The sequence below is a fragment of the Aythya marila genome (assembly GCF_965140915.1).
Source record: "Aythya marila genome assembly, chromosome: 20".
In the NCBI taxonomy this organism is placed as follows: domain Eukaryota; kingdom Metazoa; phylum Chordata; class Aves; order Anseriformes; family Anatidae; genus Aythya; species Aythya marila.
The window spans coordinates 10,076,796-10,092,798 of NC_139061.1; the positions used below are offsets into that span (position 1 = coordinate 10,076,796).

Here is a 16,003-nt window from a genome sequence, read left to right on the forward strand (position 1 = left end):
GCCAGCCTCCCCAGAGCAGGAACTTTTATTGTGTTAGAGGACCCATAACTTCTCGTTGTGTTTGTTAAGCCACATGCAGGTAAAAGGCTGTAATCTTTTACTTATTTAAATTTTATAGTATCAATCTCACGTTCTCGGCACTTCACACCATTTAAAGCAGAAATATACAGTACAAAAATCGAGCTGCCTGTGTATTAACCGAGCAGTTTTATAACGGTTCTGTTCAGATGAACAGCTTCTACCACCACCAGAGGCATCAACTGGGAGACAGCCCGTGATACACCAATATCACAGGGCGCAGTGTTACCAATAAGACCGGATTTCCACCTGCTTCTGTCCCTCACTGCGTGCTACCACTGCCCTCCTGGAGGCTGGTCAGTGCCCAGAGAAGCATTTTGGGATGCTAAACCATGGCTGGGAAGAGCAGCAGTGCTCTGAGGAGCAGGAGACAAGGCACGGTACAGGACGAGGGTACCCCAACTGCTGTTACCTTTCATCCCACCGGAGAAGCCTCTCCAGTTGGCAAAGACCATCAGAGGCAGCCCCTCTCTGTTGAAGTCGTTGATAGCCTGGGCTGTCTTAAAGGCTGAGTCAGGGAACCACACCTGGCCAGCCTGCTGGATTATCTGTGGGGACGAAAAGGATCGTTAAGCCTTGAAACAATTCTGTTAGCATAAGAGTTAGCACAAAAATATAGAAATGGTTGCAGAAAGGGCTGCAATGTGGAATCAACAATGGGGAGTGCAGCACGTGAAATGCTTAGGATCTGCTTGCCCAAGGAAAAACTGGGACAATCCTTTTGTCACCAACATTAACAGGAGTGTTGTCACTGATTTACCTAGGAAGAAATGATACGGGAAGCCTGACGCTGTGACTGCTGCAAGAATGGGGAGGAGAGAGAGAAAAGGACATGCACAGGACAAGACCCAGAAGAGACGATGTAGGAGGTAGGGCCACAGCTGTGAAATCAGGCAGGAGAAAAGCAAAATGTCAAAGCAGCAAGAGCATGAAACAATCCGGTCACAGCAAGAGAACAGGGAAATGATTTTTCCTTGCCAGATCTCCCAGGCCCTACGTCCTGCATCGCAGCAGGCTCACAGCAGAGGCAGGACTGCTGGGGAAGGCGCCCCCCGAGCCAAGAGCCTCCAGCCACTGCCAGGTACCAGCACCCACGCGAGGAACACATTTATTTTTTGTGCCACCACCAAGACCAAAAAATCCCACCAAAACAAATGCTCTTCTCATGTTTTCAGAGGACAAACAACCAAGTGAGCAGGCGTTCAACCTACCTTGGCCTCCGAGTCCAGGTTTGCGGGGTCGGCGGGGATGCTCAGCTCCACTGTCCTCGTTTCTACGGCAACCACTCCTACAGGTATTCCTCCCAGCCTGCCAGCACCGAAACAAATCAAAATTCATACTTTTACTGTTACACAACTAGGCCATTTTTCCAATTTGCATCAAAATACCCAAAAGAGACAAATAATGCATGCTAACGGGGGAGGGAGAAGCACTGTGGCCTTTTTGAACAGTTTAGACGTGTGGCTGGATGGTTTCGGAGCTCAGTGTATAGTTCTCAAAGCAAAACCTAGCTCTGAACACTAACACACACCTCTTAAATAGAGTAAACCGAAGCCTAAGCTCTGAATGAAACAGCTACAAATGCACCTCTCCTCCCCCAGCATCACACAGATGTTGATGCTGGTGGTCTTACCCAGGACAGAAGTGAAGCCCCAAGGCTTCCCAAGCCCTGCAGATGTTTCAGCTCTGCATTTCTCTCCTCCTTACAGAACTCCCGGGTGGCTTGGCTGAAGGATGGGGAAAAGGGACAAGCTTTGGGTTTGCCTGTCCACCTCCCTGCTGCCCCTCGGCTGCTGGATGCCACGAGGTGAGGAGGGGATGTCAGCACTGGGGAGCTCCGGAGCGCTTCCCACAAAACCCAAGCAGATTTCACCCGGCCCCAGTGACAGCCCTTGTCCCAGGCAGTCCCAGCAGGGCTGAGGAGCTCTCAGCAGCCACCCCGGGCTGGTGACACGCTGCAGGCAGGCAGCACGACACGGCCCGCGTGCACCAGGGGCTTGGAAATATTCCCATTCGCTATGATTAAGGGTCTGCCCAGAACCCCGTAATTGCAGAAGCCGTCTTAAATCGGTAACTTATAACTTGTGTATTAGGGCCCATGTGACCTAATAAAGAACATCTTTATCCAAGTATTACAGTTATTTATTGAACTTGAAAACAGCTCAAAACAACTTCTGTTTTCCATTATACTTCATATAAATTTTATCAGGCTAGCACATGAAGATGCTACATCTTGTTTTATAGTGTGTCCCTGGACAAGTTGCCATAGAATAATAAAAGACAATTTACAGCCAACAGCACACATATTCCAAACATACATACAAAAGATGAGTTTTGGCAGCACTTACAGTAACAATCCCAGAAGAATACATTCATATTTGTTTTTTCCAAGTGCCACTGCTTTTGAAAGAAGTCAGTTTCATTTGTATTCTATGTACTTGTGTGTGAGAGTCCAGAGCAACTTGGAATTTGTCAGAAGAAAGGAACTGCAAGTGAAGCCGAGCACAGGCCTGGGCAGAGACCTTCTAGCTTTGCCAAATCACTGATTATTTTTTTACCCGGTGTACTTCTTCACCTAAAAGCCTTTAAATGGTTGGAGTACCTTGTGAGATAACACTTGGTGTGGTACAGATGGCAGATAAAAATACTGAAGTGTATCAAAAGGGCACAGGAACACCCAAGGTTACCCGCTGTAATTAGGAGGGGAGCCAGCAGGTATTTTAGGCTCCGTTCGACAATGTATAAAGGCAGACAATATTCTGAGAGGAAAGGATCTCCAGGGGTAACAGCTCTCAGGCCCCTGGGACCAGCAGTGCTGTTAGTTAAATAAAAAATAAAGTTAAATAATTTTTAACAATCTCTCTCTTTTTGGCTTTTGTGCACATTAGAGCTGTCACTTCCAAGCAACACAGAAGAAATGATCAGTCTATGCTTCACGTGGCAAAGAAGTAAAACTAAGGCATCCGATTCACCCAACAACTTATTTTTACTAGCAGTTTTGAAATGAGGTTCTAAAAAAAATGCAAAGCACGATGAAAACACGCTTCCTACAAGCATCTAAAATGTCTCAGCATTTACCTTGCTCTGCCAACCACAACTGTCTGGGCCCAGGGCTGCATGATCTCCAGGAAGGAGCCATTGTCAAAGAAACCACTCAGCCACTGTCCTTTTTGACCTGAAAGGGAGGGAAAAAAGGCAATATCAGAAGAGGGAGGAAGGAAGGAAGGAAGGAAGGAAGAAGAGGGAACATAAAAGGACCAACCAAAACTTGTTTAAAATGCCAACTGGAGCACATGGAAATGTCTTTTTATTTATTTAGTTAGTTTTAAACAGATTATAATACAAGGGAACATTAGACAGCTGAGCATTTGTCTGCCTTCAGCCATCATGTCTTGTTTCATTTGCTAGTCTACATAAAGACAGTCATTTATCAGCAAAAGCATCATTTATTGTTAAACGATGGGGTTCGGATAGCAGAGGGACTTCGCATGCTTTTAAATAAATAGCTGCTTTTTTCAAGACGCAACAAACATTTGTCAAAAGGCAGCAAAGTCATTAAAGATGTTTTGCAAAATGCCTATTTCTGTCCTAAAACTTGGCTCGCGTTTTTCTCCCGATTCTGCCTCGTATTTCTTTTAACAAAAGAGTGCAGAAGAAAATCAGGACCTAAATGTAAAAAAGTCTGCGACACTTGAAAATTAGACACCCCCCTCTGAGAGGGTTTCACACAGCCTCTGACAAAAATTAAACAGAAACAGTTGGTACTGGGAGCCTGCTCTGCGCAAGCCACCAGCCGATGCTGTAGGCATCACGGTGCCAGCTCAGGCCATGCTCTCACACCTTGCACTTGCCCAAGGAAGGCAGCGACTTCGCAGCACTTCCAGGAGAGCAAACCTCTCCTGAACAGCACTCACCGAGGTGGCTGGGCAGCCCAAAGGGGAATAAACTTCTCCTGACTCTTGCAGACAATCGACTTCCTTCCTGAAGCATGACGGCTTGGTTACCCTGGTCATAAAAACTGTGAATTATATACCCTGATCATACTAACTATGAACTGGTCACCCTGGTCATACTACGACCTAGCATTATTTGCCCTTTATAAAGCACTGGTGTCAGCCTTGGGGTTCCTCCTGCCCCAGCAGAGGCGCTGACACCCAGCCACCAGCTCTGTTGACTAACAATCCGCACACGTTTCTTCAAATTAAACTCTGGGGTGACAATGATCCCCCCAGGGAGCAGGAGGGCAGATTACGCTGTACTTCTCTTCCACCTGGACTGGATGCTGACGCTGATTTGGGGCATGACGAATAAAAAGGGGACCTGCAGGCAGCTCTCTGCAGTCCTCCTGGCAGCCTGAGCCATACATCCCACAGACGAGGCACCGAGGTGTGCTGCCCACCCAGACAGCTACAGAAATCACAACTTTCTTTTGGGCACCTGCTTTTCTCTGGGACTTCATGAAGATTCTGCCAAAAAATAAAAAAAAAAAATCTCCCAGCTTTCCCCCTTGGCAAGCAGCTTCTGAGGAATGCTTTAATCTGAACAAGCACCTCTGCTTCTGCAAACCCAAGTCCAAAACCAATTAAAAGTGGAGATCCAAGCAAGCTAACCTCTGCTGACTTAAACAGGATGGAGAGTGTTTTATCAAGACCAAACTTGTAATTACTGTGTTCTACATTCCTTGCCTCTGTGGCCCCACTGTAAAATGTGACCATCCATTTCAAAATTATCTCTTTATCGTGAGCCCAAAGCTGATCGTTTAGATTCTGGCCTCGTGTCGGGCGTCAGTTTGAAGAATATCACGGCAATATCTCCTCTAATAAATGGCTTTAACTTTTCACCTAGGAGATATCTGCTTTAACTTATCACAGGGAATCATCTGCTTTCCTTAACGCTTCCACTAAATTAAAATCTGAAGTCACTCGATTTGGAAGCCAGCGTTTGCTGCACTCAGACAGCTGGATGAATTACATGAGAGATGATGAAAAAATATTATCCAAAACCAGAAAACTTAGTTTATCACAAATCTCATTTTAGCCCCCCAAACTCGTTAATAATGGCAGGCATAATGGTCATCCAGTTTGCAGCTTGTACGTACACAGGCTGCACAACCCCAAGAGCATGTGTGGGGGCTCAGTGGTTTGCAGTGTTCCCGATGTAATTACTCACCGAGCTCTGCAGGAATGCTCTGTGATTCCTCTACCAGAAAGACCTTCCTACATGCACTTTCCACTGAACCATAAAAAAGAAAGTCTATAAAATTAACTACTACCTGTAAATGTTCTCAAGCACTCATTATTTACATGTTATTTTTATATATTACATTTAAATCTCTCAGAACTAAGTAGTTTATAAGTTCTGAAATATATTCGGTCTGTAGGCCTCATCCCAGCCAGCTTTGTCCTTTAGGACTAGCTGCCCTGGATGGGCTACCTGGCTGCTGACAGGAAGAAGAAAGGAATACTTCAAGTCTGGAAGCAGATCTAGAGCATCTCAAGACACAGCAGAGAGGTTCAAGCTTCAAAATGCACTTGGCTTGAGTCGAAGAAAAACCCAGATCTGCAGGGTTAGCACTCGGGGCCTCCTGCCTCATTTGCTGATGTACTTTAATTCTCCAGGCTTTGTAATTCCAATGATGCCATAGGCTACCATGAGTAATATCAACGATTTAATGCCGAAATTGGACCACTGACAAAGCAGTAAGAGACACGAAGCCTTGACACAAGTCACTTCACGACACGTCCCCACCACCACAGCTGCACTCACTTGGATTTGGGCGGCCAGCCAGCAACCAGCGAGGATCGTAGGGAGTCTTGGTAGGCATATAGTCTATGGTTCTGTCTATAGGATCTTTGACTTTGAGGATAGGAACAGGGCTGTATACACTCTAAGGGAAAAAGAAAAATATTGAAGGAAGTCATTCTCCAACCAAGCACTGACCGTAAAGCAGCTCATCAGTCCTCCTTCCCCCCCATGGTACAGCCTGGCCACATGGGATCTCGGCCTTGGCAAGAGCCTGAAGGAACGTCCAGGGTGCTCCACAGCCTCTCACAGCCCCTCCTTCAGCATCATCTTGCATGCGTTGTGCTTTCCTTGCTCTTGAACCTCAGGATTGCCAGCATTAGCAAGGGGTTGCGATTTAATTTTTAAAAGCACCCAGGCCACCTGACTCAATCTGTGCGCTCTGTCCTGCAGGAAGGTGACCCGCGTGTTCTTGTTGCTCCTTCCTGGCTGCAGAGCAGCCTAAAACATCCATCAGCTCCCTCAAATTACTGCCTCCGAGAGGAGCTTTTAGAGCCTTTTCAGTAAGAGGCAATGCACCGCTGACACCAAATCCCGCTACCCAGAGCACTAAAGACAGCACACTGGGGGGGGGATGTGACGATACATGTGGCAGTGCCACGCTGCCCCTCATTCAGGTTTTGGCAGCACCGTAGGTCAAAAATGGCTTTGTAGATTTCAGTACCATAATGCCCAACAGCATCAACCATGACCCTAAGCCATTTTGCTACAAGCACAGAAAAAAAAAGCATAGATTCAGAGACCCTCCCCTACCCCCAAAACCCTGTGAAGACAGGGAATAAAGAGGTGGTGCCCCACCACACTCCTGCAGGGCCAGGAATTACCTTTGGCATGTAGGAAAGCCACAGCAGAATGGTGTAGACTCCTTCGAAGTCGTCGCACACGGTGCCATGCGTCACCCCGTTGTTGTGCATTATCTGGATGCCACCCAGCTGGTTGTTGGAGGTGTAAACTTCCCGTCCAAGCACCTTTCAAAAGAAAAATGGGAAAACATCAGAGGAGGAGACGTGGCAAGGAGGTGTTGAGTAAGGAGATGGCACACAAGCCCGTCCCTGCAGCACGTCACGAACACGTTGACACCAAAGGGCAGAGCAAACTGTTCCCAAGCCCTGCACGTGGGTAAGATCTTCAGGTTTGGATTTCCAAGGGAAACAACACGTGGGAAGGCAGCAGGCAGCTCTATCTCTTACCCTTCCCAGCCAGCAGTGAGCTGACACATGAACAAGTCTCCTGAGGGCTGACCCGAGCTCAGCTCTCTGATCCAAAATTGTTCCCGCTATGGGGCCTGGTGGACGGGACCCGCTCAAACCTCCACCCGGGGAGAAAACCACCGTGCTGCACGGGGATGGGTACGGCAGAGACAAAGCCCCACCGGCTCCTCGGAGAGAGCAGGAGGAATGAGGCCGAGTGCTGGACTTGCAATTCTCTCGCACGGCTCCATCTCTAATCTGAGCCCAGGCAGCGCAGCTCTTTTCTCATTCTCCCGCTGTCTCTTTCCATTTGCCCTCTCCCTGACTGATACACTGATCTCTCGGTCACTCGGCTTTCTGCTCCACTGAGTCCATATTACTAATAACACCTCTGCCACGGCCAGTTTACCTCATGAAGGCAGGAGCACATCATTACAAAATAAACTCATAACTTTGACATTCTAGCAAATACATGCCGTTTGTTATTTTTATGGGTTGAGTCTTTCCAACAGACAGAGGGCATTACATACCTGCTTCATTTAGATCTTAAAAACCCCTCAAACACACGCAAACAACCTGTCCTCCCCCAGCGAGCAACCAGCGCAGCTCGTTTTAGGAAAAGGGGCTGGGAGAGGAGCAGCCCCGAGATGGGGGCAGCCCCGACCCCGTAGGAGCGGTGCCCGAGCGAGTTCCTGCTCTGAGTGCTCAGGACCTGACCGATCTCACCCACGGGAGCAGGGGAAGGCCACAGTTCTCAGGACTCAGCTTTTGGGGCAGAAAGCAGGAAGGTGCTAACGGGATGGGAAATGAGGATGCTGAGCTGGCTGCAAAACGCTGCTGGACCCGTGAGCTCCCTTCCTGCACACCAGGTCATCGCGGTTTGGGTCACGGCTCTGTGTCCTCCAAAAGCATCGCCTAATGCTAGCATTTGCCAAGTCCCTATTTTTTTCCTCTTTGGAAGAAAAAAAGCCTCGTGATCTGACGTTTCACAGGACTCAGCATTTCCCAGGCACCGGGCGATCCTCACAACAGTCCCTGCGAGACAGATGGCAGCCGAGGCTTAGATACAGAAGCTGTGGCACTCGCCCAGCGATTTGGAAGGCAATTCAAGCACCGTGGCCCTGCACGGAGCAGTCCCTGGTGCTGCCTCCCAAGCTCCAACACCCTCCTCTTCCTCGAACTCAGTCAGCACCACGAAGAGGCAGGGCAGAAAGACAGCAGCACAGATCTAGGCTCAAAGAAAAGGAAAGCAGATGCCAGACACAAGTCTAGCTAAATGCTTTCCACAGAGGAAAATAAAAATAAAGAGGATTTAAACTCCCCATCTATGAACTAATGCAAACGTATGTACATGCAAAATGGGCCTCTGCCGCTGCTTATCTGGAGACACCGCAGACAGCTCAGGTTTACCACCGCTGACAGGCAATGAAAACAGCCTAATATACCGCCTGCTCTCGCCCTTAAATCCCCTTTTGGAGATCAAGATAAATATGCAGCTCCTTTTCCCGAGTGCTCCAGACATTTCAGTGAAGTGGCAGAGCATTGTGAGGGGCTGCGCGAACGAAATCCCTCCGCAGCGCCGCGCGGGCGAGAATTTACTCGGCAGCCGAGGCTGCGAGCTCCCGAGCCGCCCTGGGAAGTTGTGCCGCCTCCGTCTGCATCTGGACGTGTGTGTGCTGCTCCCGTGTGCAGCAGGAGGGACGAGCACAGCCCTAAAACAGAGCCGGATTACTCACAGCCCCAACGCCAAGCCAGCTGCTTCCATCCCGGTGCCGGGCCAGGCACAGCGGGGCTCTTCCAGGGATGCCACCGGCTGGCGCTGTCCCCGTGTCTTCTCCTCTCCGGGGTGATCGGAGACCCTGCCGGCTTGTTTTGCCCCGCCAGCTTCAGCCCGAATCGGGTGCCAGAGGTTAAAAGGCACCGAAGGGCTAAGGCAGCTTGCAGGCACTGATGGTTGGGCTTGAGAAAAAAATGAGCGCGATGGCTCATCCATCCAGCCCCGCTAACCACCTCCCCGCTGACCTCCGAGGACTACATTTTTAAAGGCTGACAAGTAATTCAATCTCCAATTAACAATTTTAAATGGTGCAATGCATATTGCTGTATAAATGTTTCTGCAGGAAAATATCCAAGGGTGAAAGAGAACACATCTGCCGGAGAGGCCCCGAGCTGCTGCTGCACTCAGAGGATTCGGACGCCCCCAGTGAGACACGTGGCCAGCGGAGCCACGAGTGGCTCTAGAAACGTCACCACCTCAGTTAGAGAGGGAATGCTAAAGTGAACTCACGGGAGGAAAGGCAGCAGAGGGTTACATCGGCTACAACCAGGATCTGAGCTGTCCGAAGGGGAAACTTCAAGCCCTTGAGCGTGGGCTGGCCGGGGAGGTACGCGGAGCCACGGAGGTGCCGAGCTGGGAGCAGCGTGAGCACAAGGCTTACCCAAGGCTTCGATTTAGCAACCGAACGCGTGTGCGGAAGGGGTGGGCTCGCTCCAGCCCCAGGAGGGATTCAGGTGAGCCACTCTGCTTCCCCCTCCTGTGCTCCCGAAGACAAATCTCTCAGGAGAGCAGAAAGCCGTGCATTTAAGAGGTGCACAAGACAAAGCGCCTCCCCTGTGCCTCCATCTCAGCAGAAGGATGAGGACAGCAATGAATTGGGCAGGAGGAGAGGCTAGATGCAGCACCGCACGTGTCAGAGCTCAGCTCGGGCTGTAGGACACACACCATTTGCAGGTAACACAACCTTTGATGCCACGTGCTTACAAACCACACGCAGCACTGCCAACATCTATTTCAGCAGGTCCTCCAAAAGCCATTCTCAGCGCTGCAGTGGGCCACCCCGTTTTACTTTAGAGGATGTTTTGGAGAGTACAAAGGGGAGCCAGCATTCCAGCAGCCCGTTCAGCCGCTAAAGACCATCCTCAACAGGTCTGTAGGCACCTCATAGGCACCTTAACCATCTCTGAGCACTCTGGGCTGCGATGAGCAGCTGCTTTTGGGGTGCTCCTTTTTAGCGACCGAGCTGCTGGTTAGTGGACACAGCCACTGCGGGGCTGGCTGGGCTGGCACGTTTCATCAGAGATGAAAGATCTGCAAAAATGACAGCAGAGGGCTTGAATGGGAATCATTATGTAACATAAGTGCCGTTATTATTCAGAGCATATCATGTGTTTATATCGAATATAAGTGCCAGATTTTTATCCAAATAATTTCAATAATTGCAATTCCCAGCCCACAATTTATATTATCTGCCAGAAACCTGAAGCAGAAAAGGCGCACGCACGTACTATAAATAGCCTATTTTTCATAAACAGGCAGAAATGATCAGAACGAATGTCTCATCAGAAAACACAATGCAGGAACTTAAAACCTGACTGCTGTTATGTGCAGCCAAGCCTCAACAGATCTTCGGGCGTTCATTTCTCGGCTCCGTCCTCCCCCCGAATCACGTCCTCAGAGGCAGAGGAGCAGCAGCAGCGAGCAGGGGAGCCCAGCGAGGACGGGTGCCAGCCGGAGCCGTGCCCGGGGCAGAGCTGCTGCTGTGCCTTTATCCTGCAGACAAGGTGCGTGAGCACAGACACCTCCTCTGCCTGGGAAGGCAGGGGCTGCAGTTCTTGCATTTCTAATCCAGGACCGTGTGCAGCTCCTGCACTTTTAATTTACGAGCGTTCGGTGGGGGACCCTTCTGACTTGGGAACATATTGGCTCGGTCTAATGCTTGGAGATTATTAAAGTCAGAGCTATACTCCACTATCAAGTCTACAGATCTTTTATTTAGAAGATATGGTGCTCTAAATGCACAAAGAGCTCCCTGTCACCTTCACATTAAAGCCCCTAGTGCCTGGTAAATGGAATTATATAGCTGTCATCTCCTTTCCCCAAAGTTTTAAGAGTACAATGGGCTCATTTTTTCACACTCCATCCCAGCTTCAGAACTAAGAGACCTACTTTGTATTGATTTAAAGTCTCAGAAATAAATAAACCTGCTTCACCAATGTGATTCACAAGAAATTCATGATACACTATTGCATGATATATTTCGAGCTGTGGCTCCGGCTCTTTTTTTCCTTTGGTGAGTGATGGGGGAGGTGGGAGGTAGGGGGAGGTGGGGGGGAAGCTGACAGCCTGATGGTTATTGGAGATGGCTACTGACTGCAAATCCAGAAGCAGGTCTGGCCGGTGGGCTCCTTTCCTTGCTTTAATTCGGTGAGGACGGAGGGGGAAGGGGAAGAAGCACCTGCACGGCACCTCGGAGGCAGCAGGGGAAGGCACATCCAGCTGCCTTCGGAGGCACCTTGTGCCTGAAGATCCCAAAGCCCCTTACTAAGGCAGCTGGCAACATGAAATGGGAGTGGGAGGAAGCAGCTTGTTCCATCTTGCAAGAATTTACGGGGATTTTTGCAAGCTTCCTCTTCTGGAACAGAAAATCAAAATTTGCGATCTCGAGATCTGAGCAAGTATCAGGCAGGGCCAGGACGTTTGCTTCTGACTTCTGAAGTGTTTATTGTAGGTATTAGAAATAAAAGTTAATTCGGAATGAAAAATCAGTTGGAAAGAAAAAAGAGCTTTTCATTTGACAAAATGAAAAAATTCAAATGAGAAATTCATCAAAACCGATACTTTTTTCCCAAAGAGTTCCCGTTTCAGCGAACTGGCATTCTCAAATGAAAAATGTCTTGTCGAAAAATTCCTGCCTAGCTCTCCTTTCACGGTGTAGGGAGACCGCATGTTTTGTTCAAGGTCACTCCATCAGTCTGTGGTAAATCAAAAGGACTCAATATACTTTGCAAACTCAAATTACTGCCCCCTATTCTACATGGTCCGACCGCTCGTAAATCCCATCTGTCTCAGTTAGGGGTTCCCTGCTCCAGGCACCAGCCCTATAAACGCCATTAATGATCGTCTCCGTGATGCTGAAGATTTTGGGTTTGGTCATTCCCTTGGTCACCTTCTGAGCCCCAAGAGCAGCCTTTCAGTCAGACCCCAGCCAAGGGGACAGCCTCCAGCACAGGCTCCTCTTTCACCAGCACAACGAGACTTTTTGTTCACTTTGCGGCACGGTTTGGGGCTTAATCATAAAATATCTGACAATTTCCCAGTGCAGTTCCTAGAGTTCCCACCCAAGCATCCAGAATGGCAGAAAATTTATCTGCAAGTCACGGTAGAAAAGAGCCAGAGGCAGATCCTGATACCTCCTCGGGACAGCCTGAGAGAGGGGAGGGCAGGACCGGGTGTGCTGGGGCACATTTGGAAGATGCCTTCTTCCACTCAGCTCCAGTGAGATGTCTGGACCCAGCACACCAGTAAAAACACATCCTACAGAATCACCAGAAACCGGGATATAATTTCTGTTCCATGAAATAGAAATAAGGTTTTAAATACACAGGTGTTTCTCTGGAAAGTGCAAGCAGAATACGTGCCGATACGCTAAGCTCCTATGTAGTGGGAATAAATACAGCCCGCCCACACTGCACAAGCCCCATCCACGTAGATAAACTGATCAGGATCTGTATTAAAAATGATAGAAGGAGGGAGAAAAAAAAAGTCAACAGAAATCTATTAGACCTTCTTCCCTAAGCAAACATAAAGGGACCAATAATGCGATGTCTGGAACGTAAATTGTCTCTAATGGGAACGATACACAAATATCACCACTTAAAGAAAGGCAATTAAAAATAAAATGTAGAAATGGAGGCTGGTGTTTGTTTCCTTGCACTCGTCTGAAGCCCGGGCATCCACCCTGCTCGCATTACCTTCTCCACATGGAGCGAAGACCTTCGTGTCCCCAGGACTGCCCCCAGCCAGAGCCATGTGCCCGCTGACACCCAGGGGCAGCAGCAGGGACGAATTCACCGCGGGGCTGAGCCTGCCCCTGCCAGGAGCTCAGTCCGAGAGCAGAGCAGCCTCGGAGCAAGGGGAAGAGCAAGGACCTGGCGTCCAGCACTGCTGCAGCACCAGTCCCTGGCTGGCACTGCTTAGGCCCTCTTTGATTAGCATTCCCCAGCACCCCGCGCCCACACGTATCTTCCTAATAGTCTTGCTGTGCCACTACAGAAAGATTCATATCATGCATTAATAATTATAATGCCTCTTTGAATGACAGGGATGGCACTTGCTGTTCTAACTCACATGATTGCTCTCACATGATTGCTTTGATCTAATCCCAAGACTTGGGAGTCATCTTGAGCAGATACTGAGCTGTCCCTGCCTCGAATCTCAAAACCAGAGCCTTTCACGTTCTGTATTTTACAGCAAAACCCCCGAACAGCATCAATCTCACCGGGCTTTTATTTATTTTTCCAGATTGTGAAACCGAAGGGTAAATATTGCTGCCTGCGATGCTGAGGACTGATCGCTTGCCCGAGACAAGTGGGCTGTGGGAGCTTCCTGCTCCTCACACCACCAGCCTCAGACCCAAGCCAGCAGGATTAGACAAGGAGATTCTCGAAGTGGTTGTTGGGGTGCTGGGTTTTCAATGCTGATTGTCAAACCAAACCTCGCAGCTCCACTGATCGGTTCCCCTCACCGACACGTCCCTTCTAAAGCTGTTCCCCAGCAATGCCTCCTCCTCCAAAACCCCGCACTTTGCATCGCCAGAAACTGCACCATTCAGCTGGTCAATTGGCTCCTGAGCTCTGTCAGGTCTACAACTGGTCATACAAGCAGAAATACGGTTTAAATTAAGAGCATTTTGAGGACAAACTTCCCACAGCCCTGAGGATGGAGACACCGCACCGCTGCTGGCCGGCACCTTCCCAAACTCATTGCAAACACCAGGGAGCTGAGGTGCTCGGCAGCTCCCTCGGATGTCTCCTACAGCATCACAGTTTACTTCAAGTTCATCAATTCTTCTCTATGAACTGATCCAACATCTCAGGAGGGCTCAAGCAGCCCAAGAGGCTGCGATGGCTCCTTGCCAGTCGGTGTCCATAGCTTTGACCACTTCACCCGTGCATCTCCCACCCCTCTGCTACGTGGGCTCCTCGCTCTTGACATCTCTGACCGCTCTTCCCATGATCCACGGCCTCCTCCTTCAGGGGGAAATGTACTACGATAAAAGGAAGAACTTTGTTTTTTTAGGAAAGAAGTCCTTTTGCTGCTCTCACTCACCCGCACGGTCAGAGTACAGAGCACACCACGGCAAGGGAAGAACTTGAGAAAGGTACAGAAGATCTTTGGGGACAGCAGGCAGAGTGTGACAGATCTTGGCTTGAACCAGAGGTAGATCTTGTCCCTTGACAGCCCCCAGGTGCCATGGGGACACATTTGGGGCATGAAACACTTTATGGGATGGGCATGGGTGTGACCGACAGCCACTCTTTGTTTGCATTAAGGAAACAGCCTTAAAGATGGGACTTCTTTCAAACACGACAGACGAGGAGGAGCAAAGCAATCAAAAGCAGGTCAGCAACAGCCTTGGGAACATCCCAGTGAGGGCGGAAAGGAAAGGCAGGCCTGGAAGCTTGAACCGTGGGAGCAGAGCATAAATGGGGAGCGCTGGGCTCTGCAGCCTGCTTCTGCTAGGAAGGAAACTGCTGGAAATCTGGAAATTAGCTGGTGGGTAGGGCACGGCGGCACCACGTCACCCGCCTCGCAGGAAACCGCGCTGAGCTGGTGACGAGGAACGGGAGTCGAGGGAGGTGGAGGCAGGTACGGGGGTGGAAAAAGGGGGAGGCAGTGAAAGTTAAAAAAAAAAATAAAAAAATCTCTGCCTCAGCAAAAGTTTTCATTAAAATTTTAGACAAATGATCTCTGTGTCCTTCTCCCATGCTGCCTGGGGCTCCATGCTATTTCTATGCAAATAACAACCTCGTGGTTTATATCTTATTATTTCCACCGGAGCTGCGGCGACATGACCCGAGACGTGTGTGAGGTAGACAGCGAGAGAGAGAGAGGGAGAGAAAGAGAGGGAGAGGGAGGGAGGGAGATGGAGTGGCTGCTCGCTGAAGTGTGAAAAAATATTGTCAGGAGTGAGCGGCAAGAACAAAAAAAAATTGCAGGGATAACGTGTTTATTTCAGCCCCTCTCCCCATGTGAACCAGCACCTTTTAAAATTCATTGGGCATCAGGCGATCATGCACAATCCATCTGCTTTCACTTTATCATTTGCATTTCATGCCTCCTGGCTTTTGATGTGCTGATACTTTGATGCAGTCAGGAGACGCGCATTATCATTATTTCAATTTTCAGGGGGGTCAGCGGGCTCAGCACAGGCGCGCGCACACGCTCGCAGGAGAGGAATGAAATGTCATTTCCACCTCTCCACCCCCTGCTGAAATGCAACGGGGAAGACAAAAGGGGTACGGATGAAATGCAGCCCCAGTGCCCCGCACGCCGAGCGCCGGCCCCGCCGCGGGGCATCACACCTTTCCCTCCGCTCCCTCCCTTGCTCCTAGGTCCGGACTGCAAACAAAGACGGCTTAATCGAGAGCACCGGGAACCTCCCGGAGTTCCCCCGTCACCCAGACAGGCAGAGGGGCTGCGAATCCCTAAATCCACCTGGCAGCAGGCAGCTCAGCGGGGCTGTGCCTCTCTCCTGACGCAGCGGTGACACGGGCACGGCACGCAGCCCGCACGGCAGCACCGGGCTGCAGAGCCAGGCACCAGCTCCGGCTGGAAACCATCGTGACCTTGAGCTCATCGCTGAGTTACAGGCTGCAGGCTGGGGCTGGCAGCTGGACCTTTCCCTCTGCACCCAAACCCTCAGGCTGGTTTTTACATAATGAAGGAGACCGGCAAGGGATCTGCCGGCACGGAATGTTTCTCACAGTCCTCCTCTGCTCCCCTTGTGAACTGGAAAGAACCCAATATTGCACAGGAAAATAAAAAAAATCAAACAACTTTCCGGAAAAAATAAAACAACACCTCACTGCTTTCTGCAAGCCTTATTGTCTCCACTGCTGCAGAAACATTTTGGCATGGCACGCTCTCTTCT

The 16,003-nt window shown here is 49.7% G+C and overlaps 1 protein-coding gene across 11 annotated transcripts in view; it reads right to left on the reverse strand.

The window, feature by feature from the left end:
• Positions 1 to 16,003, reverse strand: part of ACACA (acetyl-CoA carboxylase alpha) — a 124,468-nt gene that overhangs the window by 20,761 nt on the left and 87,704 nt on the right. For all 11 annotated transcript variants that reach the window (XM_082776213.1, XM_082776222.1, XM_082776218.1 and 8 more), the window contains 5 exons: positions 6,705 to 6,848; positions 5,845 to 5,965; positions 3,157 to 3,253; positions 1,290 to 1,386; positions 491 to 626 (listed from right to left, as the gene is read on the reverse strand). In XM_082776213.1, coding sequence (XP_082632339.1) covers positions 491 to 626; positions 1,290 to 1,386; positions 3,157 to 3,253; positions 5,845 to 5,965; positions 6,705 to 6,848 — 595 coding nt within the window. The remainder of the gene's footprint in view (positions 1 to 490; positions 627 to 1,289; positions 1,387 to 3,156; positions 3,254 to 5,844; positions 5,966 to 6,704; positions 6,849 to 16,003) is intronic.